The sequence below is a fragment of the Podarcis vaucheri genome (assembly GCF_965113315.1).
Source record: "Podarcis vaucheri genome assembly, chromosome: 14".
Classification (NCBI taxonomy): Eukaryota; Metazoa; Chordata; class Lepidosauria; order Squamata; family Lacertidae; genus Podarcis; species Podarcis vaucheri.
In genome coordinates, this window is record NC_138752.1 from 41442139 (window position 1) to 41464751 (window position 22613).

Consider the following 22613-nt stretch of genomic DNA (forward strand, 5'->3'; position numbering starts at 1 on the left):
TTTCTCTGTGGGGCATACCAGGAGAGGCGGTCCCGTAGGTAAGTTGCAGTCCCAAACAGTAGTTTAGACCCACTTTTAGCCCACACATGTATTTTTACCGCATACATTAAAAAAACAACAACCGTATACAGTGTTACCTCGGGTTACATATGCTTCAGGTTACATACGCTTCAGGTTACAGACTTCGCTAACCCAGAAATAGTACCTCAGATTAAAAACTTTGCTTCAGGATGAGAACAGAAATTGTGCTCCGGCGGCGCGGCGGCAGTGGGAGGCCCCATTAGCTAAAGTGGTGCTTCAGGTTAAGAACAGTTTCAGGTTAAGAACGGACCTCCAGAACGAATTAAGTACTTAACCAGAGGTACCACTGTATTTGTTTGGTGGTTGTAGTGCTGTGGTGACCCACGCTAGACCCAGATTGTGATCCCATAGTGAGTCCAAGTCCACCATTTTAAGATCAAGGGGTTGAAAGCGTCAGGTAAGTCTGCTCCACGGTGACCCCAGTCCTAAGGCAAACTCTTGTATGGCAGTGGCTCCATTGTACTTTTGTTCCCCCAGATCAGGAGTTGTGCGAGAGAGCTACGGAGCTCTTTTGTTCATTCGTCACACCTTTGCTGTGCAGTAAATAGAGTATATAGAGCTTTTAATGCCCTATAATCAAAGAGCACTTCAAGTGAATGCTTATTTTCTATGACAAGACCTTTTACACAGCAGGAAAGCATAAGCCGCATAGATGGAAAGAACCGCTAATTACCATGCTAAGTATTCCTGCAGCTTCTAGGCAGTTGAAGGCACTGGATGGAAATGCAGAACTTCCTGTGTATTGCTGAATGTCAAAGTGCCATATATCCATCTGGGCCTGGGGCTTTGTGTGGTTTCAGGTTTTTGAGTACTGCCTCTATTTCCTTTGGGGCGATAGGGCTCTCCATGAATTCTTGTTCCTCTGCAGTTAAGGTTGGCATGGTCAGCCCTGTTAGGAATCTTCTGGTTTCCTGTGCAGGTGGGTTGCGGGAGATGTATAGATTGGCGTAAAATTCAGCAAATTCTGAGGTTATTTCTTTGGTGGAGGATGTTATGTTACTGTCATTTTTTAGTGACACAGTGTATTCTGTTTTGAGTGCCCCCCCAACTGCATTTGTTTGCTAATAGTCTGGAGTTCTTCCCTCCATATTCGTAAAAGCATTGTTTAGCGTATAGGATGTTAATCATTGTTTTATTGATTTTTAGAGAGTCAGTTTCCCTTCTTTTTTGTTCTTTGAGTTTTAAGGAGTTTTTTTGGCTCCTGTTTGTTTATAGTGTGATGAGAGGGTCGCAATGTCTTGTTCTAATTTACCAATTTTTGAGGAGGTTGTGTTTTTTAAAGGATGACCTCTCCTTTTTGCAGGCTCCTCTGGTGACCACTTTCATTGTGTCCCAGAGGATGGGGGTTGTTATGTTGCCCACGTCATTGTCCTTAAAGTAGTTTTGGAGAGTTTGCAAGACATGGTTGACATTACCACATGATTATTTTTGTCACTTCAGCTTTGCATGGGGGACATTTCACTTACATTCTTTTTTCTGGCATGGTCTAGCAGTTTATCCCGAGAAGGAAGCTCACTCTTCTGAACTGGTTCCGAGTTGTTAAATGCCTTTTTCAAGAGTAATATTCACCATACCCCCCCCAATAAAAATGTATGTGCTAGAATCACTTTGCAATGACTTCACCACAGCAGTAAGTAGCACAAGGTGCGGAGCTGTTCACACATAACTCAGAAGTAAGGCCCTGTCTGCACTGTGCATTTTAAAGCAGCATCATACCACTACAAGCAGTTGTGGCTTCCCACCCCCACCCTGGGAACTGTAGTTTGCTAAGGGTGCAAAGAGTTGTTAGTAGACCTTATTCCGCTCACAGAGCTAACCGTTTCCAGGGATTGATTGTTAAACCACTTTGGGAACTGTAGCTCTGTGAGTAGAATAGGGGTCTTCTAACAACTCTTAGTACCCTTAACAAACTACAGTTCCCAGGATTCTTTGGGGGAAAGCCATGGCTGTTTAAAGTAGTGTGATACTGCTTTAATTGCACAGTGCTGAAGGGGCTTAAGTGTATATGCTTCCTCCCCCTTCCCCAATCTGATTTTGCGTAACCCATGTTAAACGATCACAGCTTCAACCTTACTGCTAATAATATTTTTCATTCTTGTTTTTCCGAACGTGTTGTTTAGGCACCAACTGGAGCCAACCAAGGACCCTGTCATCCTCAATGCCCTTCTGCATGTGTGCAAGACAATGCACGATTCTGTGAAGTAAGGTTTTTTCGCTGTCTCCCTATAATGAATTTCATTTTAAACGGTGGTTGTGGTTGTTGTTGTTGTTGTGATCAGTTCTGAGGCCAAGGCTTCTGGGTTGGAGAACTGTTTTTCCATATGCTGCTTTTATTCAGGGCTGTGTGCAGGAAAACAAAATACCAGCACTGGTCTGCTTGCTCCTTAAAACGTTGCTTTGTTCTAAATGCAAAACAAAGAGAAGATGATCTGGGATGTGCTGGTGACTTCACCTCTTAACAAATGGGTTGTGGGTGGAGCAAGAGAGAGGCTGCAGGGAATAAATGTTAAGACTGTCAAAAGGGATAAATAAAATGACATGCTTTTGTGAGATGCAGGTGTCAGTTAAAGTGCCTCTCCAAAAAGCACTTGCAACTCCAGTGAACAATACAATATTGATATGGTATGCTTATACCCGACAAGTATTTTAAAAACAAACAAATATCAGAAGTAAATAACAGAACACATTAAAATGCTTTTTTTTGCCATTTTGAAATGCGTACTCTCTCCTGTTAGATACTCCTTTGTACTCTTCTTCCAGCAAAAAGCTGCTCCCCTGATACTTAGTGCCAAAAGGATGCTATGAACTTACAGGAAGAAAACATAGAAATGTCATTTCTGCATTTTCTTTCTTTGTGGTGCCTGGGCAGTCTCTGTGCTCAGCTGGTTGCCTGCTTCAGTGGGCAGGAGGGAGGCGCATTTTGATAGATGCCTTTTAATGCCAGGCAAGGAGGGAAGATTACTCACAAGATCTACGGATCTTGGTCTTGCTTCCTCTGAGTTTCTCATTCTTCTGATCTTAAGTTCACATTTCCTCCGTATCTGCATCAGCTTTGCAAAAAGAATTTAAAGGCCTGCTCAAAAACCCACATGCATTTATGTGTGCATTTCCCACGGTATCCCTGTTTTTGTCAGCAATTTATTCCCTAGTGTGGTGGATTTTTGCAAATTATTTTCATGAATACATGCATTTTTGTGCTTTTATGCACATGCACTATTGAACTGTTTCACAACGCTAGAAGAAGTGCAAACTTCAGAGATAGCCGCATTATTCTGAGAAGTGCCAGTTAAGAGATTTGCATTCAAATGTCAGCCATGCTAATTTCCCTTCCATTATTTGGTCACAATTGCCGGATTTGCCCTGATCCTGGTTTACATATCATAGCAAATGTGCAAATGTGTGGGCTTTCAGAGAAGAGACTTTTTTTTACTGAGCTAAGCTAAGCTGAAGGACATTCCCAGTCCTACCTGGAAACATGTGGGACTTACGGGCAAGGGAGATGCAAAAGAAACTTGCATTTCCTGCTATTCTACAGTGCCACCAGATTCAAAACTGCTGTGTGACACTGTGATGAGATCAATACAGGAGGTCAGTGGTGTTGCTGAGAACAAAATCTTAATTGTTTCTGGCATCATCTTTGCTTCCTTAGTCCTTTTATCTAATAAAGGCAGAAACTGACTTTTAAAAATAAATAAAGCACATTAAAAAACAAATGATTTTCCATGTCTATAAATCTTGTTCCTATAAACAGAAAACATGATTTTTAGACTAAAGGGATCTCAACATGCAGCCTATTTCTTTGACATACAGTAACAACGTTTTGATTTCTATTTCTTGGTCATCTACTCCTTAATTGCAGGAATGGAACTAACTTTTTAGTGCTGAATCCATATAATTCTTGCTATCATTAGTAAGTTCTGGAGTAATAATATCAGCCGTTGAAATTGTTCATAAGCACTGCTTCTGGTACAGGTGTTAATCTGGTCTCAGTTACCAGGGCAATAAGTTCTAGCAAATGCACTCGTAACAATACTGGGTTGTGTTTACTGTTAGCGCTACTCAGATTGGATCCCTTGAAATTAATGGACAAGACATACTTGCACCCACCAATTTCAAGAGGTTTACTCAGAGTGAAACTTGGTTGGATTCAAACGCCAAACAGTTTTTTCCTTAAATCTTGCTTTGTTTCTGAAATAATTCTGCAACATCTGTAAGAGCCTGCATCAACTGGGTTGCGCAGCCTTTGCAAAAGGAGCTGCATTGCAAAGCTTTGCAAAAATAGTGACTAAGGAAAAGGTCACATCCAAATCCTGCATCTAAAGCAAATGTAAGAGTAATGACTTATCCCAAAGAATCTTGGCAACTGTAGTCTACCACTCACAGAGCCACCTTTAACAAACCACAGTTCCCAGGATTCTTTAGAGGAAGCCATGACTGTTATAGCCCTAGAAGAATGCTTGAAATGTATGCTGTGGATGTGACCTGTGCTGCAAATTGGGAAGTCCCTGGTTTGAATGTCACCTCTGGCATAATAATAATAATAATAATAATAATAATAATAATAATAATATTCATACCCATCTGGCTGGGTTTCCCCAGCCACTCTGGTCTGCTCCCAACAGAATATTAAAAATATGATAAATACATCAAACATTAAAAACTTCCCTAAACAGGGCTGCCTTCAGATGCTTTCTAAAAATCAGATCATTGTTTATTTCCTTGACATCTGATGGGAGGGCATTCCACAGGGTGGGCGCCACTACCGAGAAGGCCCTCTGAGCTTGCTTGGTGGCCTTAGACAGGCTGCTCTCTTTCACAAGAGCAAAAACAGACCCTACTCAATCAGGCCAATAACCAATCGAGTCCAGCATCCTATTTTCACAGTAGCCAGCTTCAGTCCCCCTGTCTACTATATGGAGTGATAATACAGACTTGCCTTACAGAGTTGTTGATGCTTGTAAGGTGCTTGTAACATTTGCATTGCAGTCCCAAATGTTAAAGTGTGTTTTAGATTAAAAAGTTGAACTAGATAATGCCATTTTCCTGCTTGGGCTCTACTCAAGCTAAAGCACTGTGTGTGTCATTTAAACAGCTGCTTTGCGGTCATGTTTTTAAATTAGCAATTTTTATTGGGGACACTGTGCTCCCTTCCATGCATCTTCCAAACCATCCATCAGTTTCTTGTTATGCCTGTATTGGATGGCGAAACCCTAATGAGCTAATCATGGTGAAGGTTCACTCTTCCCCTCCAATTGAATTTGTATTCCAGAGCAATTACTCTGTTCCCATCTGGTGTCTGCACTAGGAGAATTGCAAAATGGTACACCAGGGACTAGCATGCCCAGGATTAAACTGGATTACTTAATTGTAATTGAATGTGGTTCGTTTTCATCAGAATGTGTATGGTTTTATTACCTCCCCATTTGGTAACCAAATTAAATGCTAATGATGTGAAACTGAATTTGCTACCCTCCACCCCCCACCAATATCCTAGCAGTTTATGGCTATTGTTTTGGCCCAGTGTATCACATCATGATGCGCTACTTTTGCAGTGCAGATGTTTACACTTGCTGTGTTCTATGGCCCTATCCTAAATTAATTTTGGAATTGGTAATTTGCAAACAATGACTGCTCACTGTTACAGGGTGGATTCAAACTATTTTCCAAAACAGTTTTGTCCCACAGTAGATGTTGGATAGCTTAGTTGGCAAACTCTTAATCTTAGGGTGGTAGTCTGAAGCCCCACATTGGGCAAAAGATTCCTGCATTGCAGAGGGTTGGACTCGATGGCCCTTATGGTCCCTTCCAACTCTACAATTCTAGAGATTTATTCCCACTTTCCCTGGTTCACAATGCAGTGAAATTTAAAAGAAGTAAAAACATAGTTTGCAAATCATTGAGAGTTGCACAATTTGCTGCACTTGCTGATCTCATTTTAGTTCATGATCTGCACAAGTATTAAACCTCTTCTTGTTATTATGTTCTCTGTGTGTGTGTGTGTGTGTGTGTGTGTGTGTGTGTGTGTGTGGAACACATTAATGGCATGGAAAGGTTCCATGTTTCATTCTAGGCATCTCCGGGTAGGGATAGGAAAAACCTCCTGTCTGAAAGTTTGGAGATCCATTGCCAACTTAGCGTTGGCCATACGAAGCTAGAGGAACCCAATGGTATAGAGCAGCTTCCTAGTTGCCTGTGATAAATGGGACTTGGTAGCAAGGTAGAAAGACACCATTCTGACTGCAAGTCAAGTGAAGCAGGTGTTTGAGGACTGGGGCATTTCAAACATTGCTTGTGTGACTTTTCTGTTCTACAGACATCTTTTGGCATGCTGTAGTTCAGGGGTTGGGAACCTCAAGCCAGGGAGTCAAAAGTGCCCCTCCCAGCCTCTTTTGTTTGGTCCTCAGGATTCTCCCCAGGTCATGATCTGTCCAGATCAGCTCAGGTGAATCTGCTTTGAAATCAGAGTTGTTCAGATTCCTCCCCCATCCCTACCCTGGGGTAAGCTGGGGCTCATTTCTCATGTTTTCTCATGTTTATGCTATAAACTGATTTGAGGTTTTTCTTAAAAATATAAAGCAGTATAGAAAGGAAATGAATAATAATAATAATGTAGCATCAATTTATTTTTGATGGGTTTCTTAAATATTGATGCTTTTTTGTAGTGCGCTGACACTAGAAGACGAAAAACGAATGCTAGCCTCTTTGATAAATGGATTTTTGAGAATGGTGAGTATCTGCTGGGCTGGTCAGTGTTTTAATCTGCATTTTAATTGTGCTTTTAACTGGCTGCTAGTTCTTGGCTTTGGCAGTGTGTGTGTGCTTAAAAGAAAGCACAGTATATCTGATGTAATGTGTAGTTTGGCCCTCAGCTTTTAATTATGACACCTAAATTAAACCTTCCATGGCCAGATGCAGTATACCTCGGGATGCTGGAAGATGCACAGCAGGGCTTGCCTTTGTAATTATGCCTGTGAATTTCACAGCAGCATCTGGCTTTACACTGGGGGGCGGGGGAGGCATGCTAAGTGACATAGACCTCTTGCTCTGATCCAGTGGGGCTGCTGTTTTGCCCCCATTGCATCAGAAAGTTGTGTGTTCCTAAAGGTTCTGTCAAATGAAGTGAAAGAAAAAAATATGTGATATGAACCACATTGCTCGGTAAATACTGCATGGAAGAGTTAGCGCTGCACTGCAGCAAATGAGATGGAAAGAATGGGTAACTGGATGCCAGAGTCCTGTATAAGAAATGACTTTGTGAATCTTTTAAATCCAGGTTTCATTTGGCCGTGACTTTGAGCAGCAGCTGAGTTTTTATGTTGAAGCCAGATCAATGTTTTGCAATTTGGAACCTGTTCTCGTCCAGCTGATTCATGTGAGCATACTTTCTTAAGTTGAAATAGGACTTCAGGAGCTGTGTGAGCTATTTTTTCCTGCTGCATTCCGTCATTCCTTGCATTTCATTACAGAGCAAGGTCAATTTTGTTGGCATTTTAACAGCAGAGAATTTGCATTCGTACATCATGTTTTATATTGATAGTTGGCATGTTGCTGGTGAATTCATCCTGCAAATTGAAAAGCGCAAAGTCGTATGAGCTGATAGCTCATTAGTGGGGAATATTCTGAGTTGCCTCCTTCATTTTCAGTGTTTCTCTTTCCTGCTTTCATGTAGGAAAAACAGTATTTGAAATATACTTTTCCTCAGTCTAAACTGATTGCTCCTGGGCACTAAACTAGCACAGCAACTAGTTTTGAATTTTTAAAGGTGGCATTCTTGTCCCTAAGTCATGGGTGGAGGACTTCAATTTTCAGGGGCCAAAAGCACACTCCCCCAGCCATTTTTTTCTGACCCTTGTAACCCTTCCCAGCTCATACCTCTTCTCCCCAGGCAACATTCCTTCACTTGCCCTGCTTTCCTCTGGAAGTGTTTTCACCTGAATGGAATGTGCCCTTGAACTCAGGCAAATTTGTGGGGTTTTGGTCTTGTTGCACATAGTATGCACAACCCTCCTTGCACTTCATTATAGCTGTATGCTCTTTCATTTTCCCTGAAGCTTGTATTTCATATCAGTTAAACAAGAACATTTGTTATTTATTTAGTTCCATTGACTTCTGCTGGAGAAATCATTGAATTGTTTGAGTTGCAGAGTTGCTTCTGTAGGTAACATAATCTTTTAAAAACAGAGTGTGAACCAGCTGGCGATGGAAACGCGAAAAGTGATGAAAGGGAATCATTCCAGAAAAACAGCTGCATTTGTCAGGGTAGGTGTGAAAACTGAAGGAATTCTTCATCCTTATTTTTTCTGCATGAACTATGGTCTGTTTTGGCCAGAGCGCTAAACCATGGTTTAGCCCCAGGGAGGGGACTGGTTGTACTTATGCTCCCACTATTTCTGAGTACGCTTTAGTCATTTTAAGTGGGGGTGATGGGATTTGGCACCCAGCAACACCTGGAGGGCCACGATTCCCCAAACCTCTGATTCAAGACACGTTCAGAATAGTCTTTGAAAACTCTTCTTACTTTTTTTTTTAAGGCTTGCGTTGCCTTCTGCTTCATTACAATTCCATCTTTGACAAGCATATTTTCTCGTCTCAATCTTTACCTGCACTCTGGACAGATTGCTTTGGCAAACCAGTGCCTTTCGCAAGGTAAGCCTCATGATCTTTCTTCATTTGTAAAACAAATTATTATTTTAGGAAGCAGTTTTTCTAGCTACAGTGGGAACACATGAGGATTGCTAAAATTTTGAATGTTCTGTTGGGAAGGAGCTGGAGCCTTTGCTTGTCATGGCTCCTTTGCACAGAACAGATATGCTTTGGAGAAGGGTCATAGCACCTCCCTTCATTGCAGAAGGTCCCAGGTTCAGTCCCCTGGAATCTCAGGTACGGCTGGGACTGTCCCCCATCTGAAACCCTGGCAGTTGCCAGTCAGTCTAGACTCTAGAACAATACTGAGCTGGTTGCACCAATGGTCTGATTTAGTATAAGGTAGTTTCCTATGTTCCCGTGTTTCATGCTAAGGGAAAGTATTCAGCTAGTAAAAAAAAAGAAATTCAGTCGGAAAGAGTGTAGGCACAGCATGATAAGAGCTTGGAATTCTGGGATCTAAGGAATGCGCACATTTTACTTAAAAGTGCTACTGAACCTACGATTAAATAACACTACTCAGAGCCTAGATTTTGCTTTTAGGCAAGACATAAAACAAGCAGAGCATATAAACGTGTGACATGTTTTAAGAATTCTAGCATTATTTTTGGCAAGTGGTAAGGACGTTAATGCTGACATGCTAATTTGCTTAACAATGAGACTGTTTTTGTTCCTTCAGAACAAAACCTTCCTCTGCCTGTAAAAAAAAAAAAGAGAGAGAAGTCTTTAACTGCTACATGTTTAGTCCCATAAAACATTTCAACCTTTCTTTTCCAAGAGGAGTTCGTTTTGGTGGAAGCTCTTCCTTTGTGCTAGATGTATTTGGGACAACATCTTCAGGCTTTAGAAACAATGCATAACTGATGCCTTGGATTCAGTCCAAACACCCCTTCAGGTGTCAGTGTCATGGTTTATGCAGCAAAAGTTATATCACAAGGAATCTCTATAAATGCATTTTGAGTGGAGAGCAATACAGCCTGGTTTTGGGAGGATTTTTGAAAAGGCAAGAGTGTGTGACACCCTTCTTCTGGTAGAACAAGGCTTCTTGTTGTTGCCGTTTTTACAGTTGAGAAGATGATGTCCTGAACATTTGCCCTCTGGGCTCTTTTTCCTGTTGTAGGGTTGTGATGGTTGAAAGATGTAAAGGGTTAGTCGCTTCTGAGAATGAGTTTACAACATGGTGTAGGGAAGGGCTGTAGCTCAGTGGGTCGTTTGCATGCCAGAGCCCTCAGATTCAGTCCCCAGCATCTCTTGGCGTGGTTGGGCAAGACTCTTCTTAGAAATTCTGGAGAGCCACTGCTCGATGTGCAGATAGTGCTGAACTAGGTAGTGTTAGAATTCCTGCTCCATGATTTCAGTCATGGGATTTTTGTCTATCACCTGGTGGTATATTGACTGAGTGGGATGTGACAGAGACAGGATGTTTATGTTACTGTGTTCCATGAAGTGGGACAATTGTCCTTTGTTCATTTTCCTCTTTGCTGTCTGATGCTAGAGACAGAGGGAGCCATGTTGCAGTGCTCTGTGTGTGTTTGTATGTAAATAAAGTAGATTAGCCAAAATGCTGAGTTGCTGAGATCTGTCACGCAAGATGCGCAAACTCTGTGGATCCCTAAGTGTGCCGGTGTCTGTTGGCATCGGTTGCTGTGATGTCTGGGCTGAAGAAAGCTTATGAAGCTCCCAAACGATCGACCAGGAGGGAGGGAACATTCCAGTCCGGCATGTGTCTCTGCTAGCGTCCTACTCAAGTGTACGTTGAACTCTTGACAGGTAGACCATTGGTGTGACTTGGAATAAGTCTGCAGCCTATGTTACTATATCAGGGATGGGGATCTCCACCTGTCCTACAACTCCCATCAGCCCTAACCAGCGTGGTCAGGGGTCAGCGTGGATGGGAGCTGTAGTCTTAGCAACATCAGGAAGGCCACAGATTCCCCATCTCTGTCCTAGATTCATAGACTCTACGCTGTGTGTTGCTCCCACTCAGTGTAGGCATTGTGTTCGATGGACCTTTGGCTTAAACAGGTGAAACACAGACCTCCCTCCATCAGCTCTGGTGTGACAGGCCGGCTGCACGAAGCTTCCTCTCCTTCAGCTGCCATCTGGGGGCAGCCATTCCAGCAGAGTTACTTCGGTGGAAGAGATAGCAAACAAGGCTCATTTCATCGGCTTTGCTGGAGGTGTAGCTCTACCAGGCCTCTCCTGGTCATTATGGGAACAACTGTTTAGAAATTGAGTTTGAATTTTATTTCCTTCTTCCCTCCCAGCTCCTTTCCGGTTGTGCATTGGGTTTTTTTGTACACTTCCAGGAAGGTACTGTCTTGTTCTGATTGTACATGGCATCCTGGGAGCCTTTTTGGCTGAGGAGCAGGGTAAATAAGCTCTAAATAAATGCGGAATAATAAAACAGGGCAAGGCAGCTTCATAATAAGTTATTTGGTCGTTCATGTGACTAGCGAAGGGCCAGTTACATATGTTTGCCATTTTGATCATTACCTGTGTTTTCTAAGGCAGGATAGACTTGTAGGATTGTATGTTTATGACAGTTTGACCATAGGTTGTTTTGGGGGTGCGGGGAGTGGAGCATAGAAGAATCTGTGCATGTATGACATGTTCTTTCTGATCGGCATGGCTTCAGACATGTGCAAGTTCAAGCAAGTCAAATCTTGCCCCTTTCCGGAGATGACAAAAGTTGTCAGAATTGCACATGTGCTAGTAAGTTCCAGCTGTAAATGCAAACATGCTGACATCAGATGCTGACTAAGGCTTTCACCGCAAGGCTACTGGTTTTTATTTCTTTGTTTAGGCGTGATGCCGTGTGCCTCATTGGGGATTTAGAGCAGAGCTGTTCCATCCCAGCAAGTTGCGAAAACAAAAGAGCTGCAAAGTCAGTGCAGTGCACTTTCTGTTTGTTTGGCTTGTTTGTAGACAAACCAAGCAGAGACCACAGTGTGAAGTCATTCTCCATTCCTCTGCTGTGGTTACTAACTCATTCGCTATTGTTTCACCCCGCTGGATAATTAATGGGTGCCTTTGCTTGTTCAAAGTAAGGAACATAGGAAGCTGCTTGAGTCAGACCAATGGCCCATCTAGCTTGGTATTGTCTACACTGACTGGCAGCTGCTCTCCGGGGTTTGGGGTAGGCGTCCCTCTCAGCCTTACCTGGAGATGCTGGGGATTGCACCTGGGACCTTCGGTATGCAAGGCGGATGCCCTACCACTGAGCTGTAGCCCTTCCCTGTTCTAACCAGCCTTTTCCCAAAGGCTTCAATGGATGCCTGAAATTCTACTGAAGGATCCCCTTGGCTTGTGTATGGAATTGCCACCCACTTCATTAAAAAAGAATATAGGGTCTTGAAATTGGATTGGAAGTCTGAAGTGTGCCCACTGCTTCTGTGACTGTTACCTCCCATTTGCCTTACTGTCTCCTTTCACTCCCAGTGTTAATGCTGGTCCTAGATGCTCTTGCACATAGTACTAAAAATCTTCCATACTTTAAATTTTTGTGGGTCTGCAGTTAGTTTTTTGCTAACTAGATTAACACACGAGACGGTTACTCTAAAAATATTATGCAAGTACTTCCAGTTGTCATTGACTGATGCTTTGGCTTTATTTATTGTGTGTGTGTGTGAGAGAGAGAGAGAGAGAGAGAGGGAGAGAGACAGAGACAGAGACAGAGACAGAGACAGAGAGAAACAAAACTGGCCCTATATTTCAACAGAGTATTTGCTTTTCTAGGCAGTCCTTGCCAGCCAGTTGAATGCAAACTGTATCATAGCTAAAAAGTTGGATTCTTCAGTACTGGGTACAGCAATTTGTCCTAAAGTCATGTGACAAAGCAACCTTGCTAAAAGTTAAGTGGGCTGTGGACTAGGCAGTATCTGGATGGAAGGGATCTATGGAAAAGAATGCTACCTACCGGCTTGGAAGATTTCAGCTGCAAATCGGACTCAATTGAACTTTGACCGGAGAAGACATGTGTAGGATCACACTATATATACATGACCCTGCACACTGAACTGGATCTCTTGGTGCAGTGGCTTCCAAACTGTTTCCCCCACGAGCCACTTGAATTTGTTGGTGATTCTTGGTGGACCCCTTAATGACCCCTTTTGTCTGCTATAGCAATTGTAAAGCGCTGTGCTAGGTGTTGTGTGATTTTATTGCTTTTATTTCCTATATTGTATTTTATTGTATTATAATTTGCATTTTGTAAAATTCAGGTTACAATACAATACAATACAATACAATACAATACAATACAATACAATACAAGAAATAAAAGAAGCATCAGCAATGCAATTAAAAATCAATGTGAATATTTAATGTGGACATGCTTCAGGTCGCCTGAATGGATCTTGCGGATCACTGTGGTCCATGAACCACAGTTTTGGAGCCCCTGACTTAGTGTAACTTTGCAGAGTAATGATGAATCCTCACCAGACATGTTTCCTGTCATGGGTAATGTGCTGGGCCAAGCTAGCAATCTCTCTGAGGGCAAAATGAACAGAGATTTGTTAATTCTACTTCTCTTTATAAAATTCACTAACGTAATGCTTTTCTGAGCTGTTAAAACTTTGCTTGGCTCGAAGCATAATATGCCACATGGCCAGAGGTATCCAACTAACTTGGATGACTAATTTCACCGAGGGACAGATAAAAATGGAAATTGGGGTGGGATTTGTTTTGCTCAACTGCGCTGACCGAATCTGGATTCAGAGTTCAAAAGTGCACAGAGCTATAGCTGATCTAATATTCCTAGCTGCCCCCACCCTTATCTGATAGCACAGCAAGATGAAATATTTGTGTTTCTGCTGGCCTACTTTTCTGGGCCACCCGGAAATGAGGACGAAGAATCCTCAATCCTGATGTTTTTCATCATCTTGTTATATTTGCTGCTTTAGTACTGCATATTTTCCAATTCCAAGAAAAGGCGGCATTAGCATAAACTGCAACTGCCTCTTCTTCCCCACCTCCCCCACCCCAGATTTGATTAGATCCTTCAATCTAGTCTCTGACCCATTTGGAACTGAATGGCTTTCATCGCTGATGTGGATAGCCGTGGTTTGATCTTGGCTTGTTCTCTCTAAAGTTAAAACAAACCATAGTTGCTGCAGTTCAGACATACCAAGAAACTGTGGTTCATTTTAAAAGCAGAAGCTGAGACTTCTGATTTCCTCCTTGAGGCTATGAAAAAGGAGGGGGGAGTGCATAGTCCCAGGGCTATTTATGCCTTGTCCACAAATTGAGAAACCATGATTTCCTAATTATGTATCACCTAGCCCAGGAAGAAAGGAATATTTAGCAAATCACGTAGGTACCCTCTAGCCATCCTCAGGTTATTCCACCTAAGTCTGGGGGCGTCACGGGAAAAAATGGATAGACATATTTTATTAGGTTGAAAAATCAAGGATTGCTTATTCCTTTGGGGCAGTGGCGGCCAGCGTCTTGAGCTCTTAAGATGAGTTTTCTAATCAGGTTGTCTTTTTAAGGCGCTTACAAGCTGCACAGGAGATTGATGCAAATTAGATAGCTCAGTTGAGGAAGGTAAATGGGCCAGAAGGGCCCGTGAAAGTTTGTTCAATGACAAAGAAATCCCCTCCAATTCCTTGAAAATGAAGCTTAAAGTCCTGATAACCAGTTGTATTTGATCAGGTACTAATTCATGGGCAGTTTGCCCTAATGCGTCCTGTTTCAATGGCGGAGATGTGATTGAGGAGTCAGGGAGGAGGGCTTCCCTATGGCTTTCATCCCCCGCTGAATCAGCTAGCTTTTCCAACTCTCCTTGATCATACAGAGGCCAAAAGCGGTTGTATGTTTCGACCGTAGAAACAATTACTTGCTCTGTTTTGCAATTATTAGTAGATGGTGGGGGAGATTCAAGCTTCGACTGCTTTACTCTTGGAGGTGAACAGCCTTTCTCGGCAGATCTTGGTCGCTTGTCAGGGCTATTTATGCCTTGTCCACAAATTGGGAAACCATGATTTCCTAATTATGTATCACCTAGCCCAATGCTTCTCAAACTTGAGTCTCCAGCTGTTTTGTTGGACTACAATTCCCATCATCCCTAGCTATCAAGACCAGTGGTCAGGGATGGTGGGAGTTGTAGTCCAACAACGTCTGGAGACCCAAGTTTGAGAAACACTGACCAGCCCATTTCTCTCTAATCTACCTGATAGGGCTGTTTTGAGGATAAAATGAGGGAGGGGGGAGCTGTGCACACCACTCTGAACTTTTTTAGGAAACATGGTATGATTACAGATACCTTATAGCATCCATAATTGCCCCAGAAGCTGGTTTTAAAAAGGGTCTTATGCAAAAGAGGAAGTGTGGTGCAGTGGTTAGAGTGTTGGAGTAGGACCTGGGAGAACAGAGTTCGAATCCTCACTTCACCATTAAGCTCACAGGGTGACCTTGTGGGCCAGTCACTGCCTCTCAGCCTAACCTGTCTCACAGGGCTGTAGGGATTAAATGGGGTGGGGGGACCATGAAAGCCGCCTTGAGCTCCGTGGAGAAAAAGGTGGGATATAAATGCAATAAAGGAGAAAAGGGAAAATGGAGAGAGGTGTGGGGAGCGTGCTCCCAATCCTTTGAGCCCATGTGGAGCCTTCTAAAGGCAGACCATGCGGCCTTTGGGAAACCCTGCATTTGCAAGGAAACATTCAAGGCGTGATTTCCCCTGCAGCCAGGCACAGTTGGGCCCTGTTAGAACAGGGCATTAATTTTTCTTGTCTGAAGGTCACACGCGGAAATAGCGCAGGCCTCCACGGAAGGATTTATAGCCCAGTGGTCAGCCAGAACGAAGGAAGATCCATTGCTTGCCGGGGAGGAATGGGAAATTTAGCGGAGCGTAAAGTAGCTTGCATACGGTGCACTGCACAAGCTATTAATTGAGGCCTAGGAAGGCATCATCGGCAATTTATTGCCGCGAACGCTCACCTCCCCACCCCCATCAAACGCAGTGCCAGCTTGCCTCAGGAAAGGGGGGCTTAATGGACAGCCTATATAAGGAGCTGCGTATTTCAAATTTATCTCGCCATATTTCAAGGTTAGGTAAAGGAACTATATTTGCAAGGAGCCGCTTTAAGCGGACTGTAAATGACGCTGGGTTTAAATTAGTAGCTTTCCCTCAAAAGGTGGGCTGTGGAGGCAGAGTTACCCGGCCGCCGTCATCCCCTCCCTTCGCTTTCCACCAGCTTCTTCTTTGTGTGTTTTCATGTTGTCGTAAAGACGGCCGTCTGTCAGAAAAATAAAAATAAAAGACAGGCAGCCAGTTCCTTCGTGGTTCTGCAGATACTGACAATATCCTAAGAAGGGTGCTAAGTAGCGCTGCCTGGTGAGATGTGTGAGCAAATCCAACTAGCAATTCAGAGTGATGATTTTGACCGGGGAAGAAGTGTGGTGCAGTGGTTAGAGTGGCAGGCTAGGACATGAGAGGCTGGGGTTCAAATCCCCACTCAGCCATGAAGTTCACTTTGAGTGACCTTGGACCAGTCTCCAACCTACCTCACAAGGTGGGGATTAAACGAGGAGCTGGAGAACCATGTCTGCCACCTTGGAACTCCTTGGAGAAAAAGGCAGTAAATGAATGGAGGAACGAGAGTTGGAATCCAGCCACATCTTACATACTGTACGCCATTTTGAGTACTGGGAAAACCAGCCTTTAAATATACATTAAATGCCTTCCTAGCCAAGCATGCTGCCTCAGGATATGCCTCTCTGTGTCATGGTTGGTAGTTCAGAGCGATGGCTCTTCAAGTCTGTTTCTGACTGATGCCCTCAGGAGGCAGAAGTAATTGCGGCTGTGTTCAAGCTTTGTTCTGGCTGCCGCCTCTCTGCTAAGGTGACAATTCAGCTGACCTGGGGTTGAATTCTCGCTGTCGCCCTGTGAGCACGGAGGAGAATTTGGCCATGCAGCGCAGGCAGGTGGTTAAATGGTCGGCTTCATGGGAAGGTGAACGCCAGTCCACTTTCCTTAGGGACTCGAAGCAAATTGCCTTGACCCAAACCTACGAGTGCAACTGCGAGTAGTCCTGGGTGGCCTGGCTGTGTAAGACAAGTGTCATGGTTCTCTTGTTGGTGACAGGGCTTTCTTATGATGAAAGGACAGTTGCACAGAAAGCAAATTGCTGTGAGAGGGAGGGAGGGAGAGGGGTTTTCCCCCCTGCCCATAAAGTAATGTTGCTGAGTGTTAAGTGGATTGGCTCCTTTCCCCGCTGGGTTTTTCCTCCCTACAGTTTGCGTTGGGATCAGTGTAAACAGAAACCCATCTTTTCTGGAGTAAGGACCACCAGCTAAGCCATTTTCCGGTGGGCTGCACCCAACTAAGGTCTACTCTGACCCATTGAAAGCAATGAACTTACGTTAGCCAAGTCCTTTCATTTTAGAGGTAGTGTTGGTTGGATACAACCTCGTGACTAATTCAGGCATATTACTTTCAGTGGGTCTCCTCTGAGTAGCACTAAGTTCGATACAACCCTGCATTTTCTGTAGCCCCAAGAAGACTCAAAAAGCAATCTATTTGAATTAAAGCTGAAAGTTCCTGGATGAAGCAGTTTCTTTTTGCTCTTCTTGGCTCTCCCCAAAAGTAGGAAATAGTTGTCTGGCTTTTCTCTATGTGACTTAATAGGACACAAAGGACAGCTATGTTTCTATGTTAAAAGGCATAACAATTGACTGAATATTTTTTGCATTGCTGGTGATATTTTGAGACTCTCTCTCTCTCTGTTTGTGTGTGTGTTCCTTGAGGAAGTATCATTATTTAAATGTCTCTGAATATGTTTGGAATATAAATAAGATTGTTTGCTCACAAGATGTAGGTTGACTGCACTTTACAGTGTTGGCGAATTTCAGCTTTCTTGTTTTTCTGTATGCCTTTCCAATGTGTGGTGTTCAATAAAAATATATCCTAGGCTATGATCTCTCGCTTGAGGAGGTATGACAATATACTCACAAGTCTGCTTGTTTTAGCCTTCAAAAGACTAATCACCTTGTATTACTTGTATGATGCAGACCTTTTAATGCATTTATTCTGATGTCGGTGTCTGGGTTTGATTTTTTTGATGGGGGCTGGGGAGTTTGCTACCGTTTTTTTTAAAGTGTTGGGGTTTTGTTTTTTACCCAGGCTGGGATAGACTTAAGCAGGCAAACTAGTGAAAGCTAAATTAAGAAAAGATCTGGAGATTCATCCCATGTAATTTGAAGTCACTTTAGAAAGCCAAGAGTATTCTTGTTCGTGGAACTGGATACCTGTGCTATTCAGATTATTTCTTTTCTGGTGACAAAATGTCATATACAGAGTCATTGAGCATGTGTGTTTTGTAACACCAGAGCAATGGCAGATGTGATTGCATTCTATAGACTTCCTTATCTTAGTAGCCCATGGGAAAAGTAATACCACTGTTGTTGTGTAAAGCTAAATGCGCAAATTAACCTGTCTTTAAGAACCAGTATTTTGTAGGGGGTATAACTGAGTTGGAATCCTGAACACTCCTTTTAGGAGATCGCGGATCCCTGAAACATTCTGTCGCAAGTGCTGCTTGTTGAATAATTGCAGGTTGCTGGATAGTGCAGCAGAGATTTGAGCCCATGTGATTGTGTGCAGGTCTACTTAAAATCACAGGCCTGTCAATAAATCTATGTTCTGCTTGCTCATAAAGCAGTGGTTGTGATTCCTTTGCAGCGGATGCCTTTTTCAAAGCGGCAATAAGCCTTGTCCCCGAGGTGCCAAAGACGATCAACATAGATGGGAAGATGCGGTCCTCCGAAACGTTCCTCCTGGAATTCCTCTGCAATTTCTTTTCCACTCTGTTGATCATTCCTGTAAGTAGCCAGCATGAGCCACTCAATCTTTAGGGCGGAAATGCTTCTTCTTCTAACCCGCTGTTATACTATCAGGGCAGCTTATGTAGCTAGGCAAGACAAAAACAATTGGGGGTTTCTAAAATAAAATAAAATAAAATAAAATAACAAGACACATAAAGGCTGTGTAAAATCATTAGGAAAATCAAATGGGGGGGACAAATTAGTTTTCTTTTTTTTTTAAAAAAAAAGTTCTTTCTGGCACCAAAATGACATTAAGGCAGACCATTGGTGAATTCGGATGCTGCCACTAAAAAGGCCTTTACCCAGTCACCTGGTGGGTGGAAAGACTAGTCAATGGCTACTAGTCAAGGTGGGTGTATATTATCTTCCAGTATTGCAGTATGCTGGAGAGGAACAATGGGAGAGGGCTGTTGCTTTTGCGTTTTCCTAAGGCATTTTGTTGAAGCAGAATACTGGGCTAGGTAGGACCTTTGGTTTCATCCAGCTGGGCTCATCTGACGGTCCTTAAACCCTTTAAGAGCATATGAACAGCTAAAAACTGTTCAGGCCATCTCCAGCATCCTATTCTCAAAATGGCCAACCTAATGCCTCTTGGAAACTGCAAGCAGGACATGAGTGCAGCCGCCCCTCCCCACTTGCTGCTCTCAGAAACGTGACATTTGTGCTTTGGGTTTTTTCAAAGGCTCAAATCGGGAAGAGCCAGGAGTGAGCCATGTGGATTTCATGAAGGCTTTCTGCCTTTCCCAGCGTTTTCTCCATTATTTTTGAGTTCCTTAGAAACAGGAGGTAAACCTCAGCCTGCATAGTGCAGGTGGGGGCTCTCACATGACTTGATGCTCTTCCACGAAAACAAAGTTAAACAAAACAATAACATGCCAGCATGCTGCTAAACTGCCTGAAATCGGTTAGGTTAAGGTGAGCACTTCTAAGCCTCTCTTAAGAGCTCTTCAGTCTCCCTTCACCTGCTTACGACAGTGCTTGGTTAACCATTGCTGAGCCAGCACAAAATCTCTCGAAGCAGGATGTTATGTTGCTGCTGGTGGCTGAAGTGTTGTTTGGGGGGCAGGAGTGCGGAATCAACCTGTTTGATTATACTGGGTCTTACTTAAGTGTGTGTGTTTTTTTCCGTAGGACCACCCCGAGCAAGGCGTGTTGTTTCTTGTGCGAGGGCTGCTGAACGTCATCCAGGACTACACCTGGGAAGATAACGGTGATGATAAAGTCCGGATTTATACAAATGTCGTGCATCTTCTCTCAGCAATGAGTCAGGAGACTTACATCTACCATGTAGACAAAGGTAGGAGAGGGAGGCTTTGATGCTGGGAGCCCCAGAATTTCATTAGGAGGCTCCCCGCAAGCCAGAGTACCAAATGCTGACTTGCTTGTGTGAACAATAATGCAGCTACCTTAGACTGAGTCAGCCCATTGGTCCATCTCCCCCAGTATTATCTACTCTAGTGCCCTGCCCCTGAAGTTTTGGACTACAATTCCCATCAGCCCTAACCAGCTTGGCCAATGATTAAGGGTTTACTCCTGATTGCTACTCCAGAGGCTTTCTTAGCTCTGCTACTTCCAATGCTCTTAAAAGGAGATGCCTGGGATTGAAGCGAAGATCTTCTGTGAGCAAAGCATATGCAGAATCTTTTGCATTTAAGGCTAGGTATCTGAAACCCTGGAGAGACATTGCCAATCAGTGGAGACAGTGCTGGGCTTCGCATGGTCTGGCTCCACATAAGGCAGTTTCCTGTTAATTTAGAACCACACAGACTGAGATCTTACTTCATACCACAATAGCTGAGTGGTATAGCATCTGCTTTGCATGCACACGGCCCCAGGTGCAATCCCTGGCATCTCCAGGTACGGCTGGGAAGGACTCCCTTCCTGAAATCCTGGAGAGCTGCTGCCAGTCAGTGTCTGCAATACTGAGTGAGATGAGCCAGTGGTCTGACTCGGTGCAATGCTGGTTCCTATGTCCCTGTGCTCTACCACTAACCCTATGCACAAAGATGGAATTGTTTATGAATATGGCAGGTGTAAATACATGGAGGAAGCGGGTGATTGGAACTGCAGTCCAACAACCTCTGGAGGGCCGTAGGTCCCGCATTCTGGCTTTAAACAGCGGCTTCAGGGGGAAAAGGGAAAGCTTCAAGGAGACAGATTTGGTGCTAGCAAGCTGTTAGGAGCTGACAGACGTAATGGACAAGCAAAGGCAATTGAATGGAGTTGCTTGACAGCAGAAGATGTAAAGGCAGTTGAAGGTTTCAGAGGTGGATCGGTTAAGATCACTGATGCTGATATATCAGGGGAATAAGGGGGGGGAAAGACTGAAGAATTTTAAAAAGGTAAACACGAGGAGTTAGTCTGGATGCAGAGATGATGGGATTGCCAATGGAGGAGTGGAGTGTTGCTTGGTCTGATGGAAGAGGTGAGCTATTTCAGCATAAAAGTTATGTGACTGGCATGCAGCCGTAGTCAAGATGAGACCTGATCAGGGTATGGAATGGCGTCGGAGGGGAGGAGGCAGAGAAGAAAGGGCCTGGTTTACAGTGCTGTACAAGCAGAAGTGCCTTGGGCTGACGCCAGACTGATAAATGGAGGGCAAAGGGGTAAATGAAGACACAGGTGAGGCCAGGGCTCGGGTCCTGCCCTGCCTTGCTAGTGGTGGATAGATTGCCTTTAAACTTGGGCAGTTCACAGAAAGGTGGCCTGGAGACAAAGAGACGCCATAGACACCTTCTGTTGGATCCGGCCTCTGCCCTGAGTTGTATAAATGAGGTTGCTTGTTTCAGGACTTCAAGTCCTCTCTGCATCCATCTTATACTGCCACCTCCCCCTGCTCCATCTTTTTGTTTGGTGGGGCTGCAAAAAGAGAAGAGTCAGGATTCTGTTATGGGGTTGTTTTGTTTTGTTACAATAGATTTGTATTTAAAAATGTGTTTTAAGTTGTTTGGAGACCTTCAGGTTACAAGGGACTAAGAAGTCTAATAGTAATGATGATAATTATAATAATAATTATTCTGTAGAAGACAGTAAGGGGCAAAGAGAGAAGAGAGGAATCATTATTTCAAAAGAGTAAAAAGTGAAAGCTTTCCGTTTCTTTTTTGTATCTTTCAACTGTGTGTGTGCAGGGGAAAGGCACAGTTCAATGCTGAAGTCACAGTGCAGGTCAAGGGATCAACAGCCTTCTATAATTAAGCATAGTGACCTGTCAGGCAATTAGTATCCAGCGTGAGGGAAGGGGTAGTAAAAGCTTGGAAATAGGTAGGAGAGTGAAAGGCCGAAAGAGGCATGTATTTATTTAGAGCACGGGTGTCAAACACAAGGCCCGCGGGCCGAATCCGGCCCGCCAGAGTTCGTCATGTGGCCCGTGGCATCAAGGGCGAGGAAGCGAGCTTCTCGTCCTTTTTACTGGTCCCGACACAGATTTTAGGGTCCGCACTCCAGCTGGAGGCTCCCTGCCTTTCTAAAAAGTGACCCACGTGAACAGCCTTCCCTGCCTGCTTGCAGATAGGGCTCCAAACAATGCGCCCCAACGGCGCTGCCTACTGGCCAGTCCCGCAACTTTCGCCTCCTCGCGGGCTGGGCAAAGAGGCTTTCTGCTCGCTCGGTCCAGTCTGGGGCTCGCTGCGGAAGAGGCGGTCCCGCGAAGCCGAGCTCGGAGCCGGCTGCCTCCGCCCCTCAGAGCCTCCCAGGCGTGGCTGCTCGAGGGGGCGGGTCGTGCGCGCGGCAACTTTTGGAGCCCAAGAGAGCCGCGGAGGCTGGCAGCGAGGGCAGGGAGCGAGAGCCACGCTTGGGACACCACTCACTCGCTCGGGCCGCAAATAGAGGCCACTGCGGCGCTGCAGCTGGCGAGGAGATGGCCGGGGGCGCGGGCGGCGGGACCAGGGGCTGGCTGGGGGTGGCTCTGGTGGGTAAATAGCGGGGCTGGCAGGCGGGGAAGGGAACGGCAGAGGCGGGTGGAGAGCGGGGACCAGGCGCAGATCCTGCAGCAGGCGGCGCGCCCTGGCTGGGCTGGGGGAGGCGAAGCTGCTGCCGGTTCAGCTGCGCAGAGTGGGGTGCAGGGA

At 44.4% G+C, this 22613-nt stretch overlaps 1 protein-coding gene across 5 annotated transcripts in view; it reads left to right on the top strand.

Annotated features, from left to right (window-relative positions):
- VPS35L (VPS35 endosomal protein sorting factor like) overlaps positions 1-22613 on the top strand; it is an 85281-nt gene that overhangs the window by 51737 nt on the left and 10931 nt on the right. For all 5 annotated transcript variants that reach the window (XM_082200062.1, XM_082200059.1, XM_082200061.1 and 2 more), the window contains 7 exons: positions 2202-2282; positions 6744-6807; positions 7355-7453; positions 8263-8340; positions 8613-8727; positions 18407-18546; positions 19681-19846. In XM_082200062.1, coding sequence (XP_082056188.1) covers positions 2202-2282; positions 6744-6807; positions 7355-7453; positions 8263-8340; positions 8613-8727; positions 18407-18546; positions 19681-19846 — 743 coding nt within the window. The remainder of the gene's footprint in view (positions 1-2201; positions 2283-6743; positions 6808-7354; positions 7454-8262; positions 8341-8612; positions 8728-18406; positions 18547-19680; positions 19847-22613) is intronic.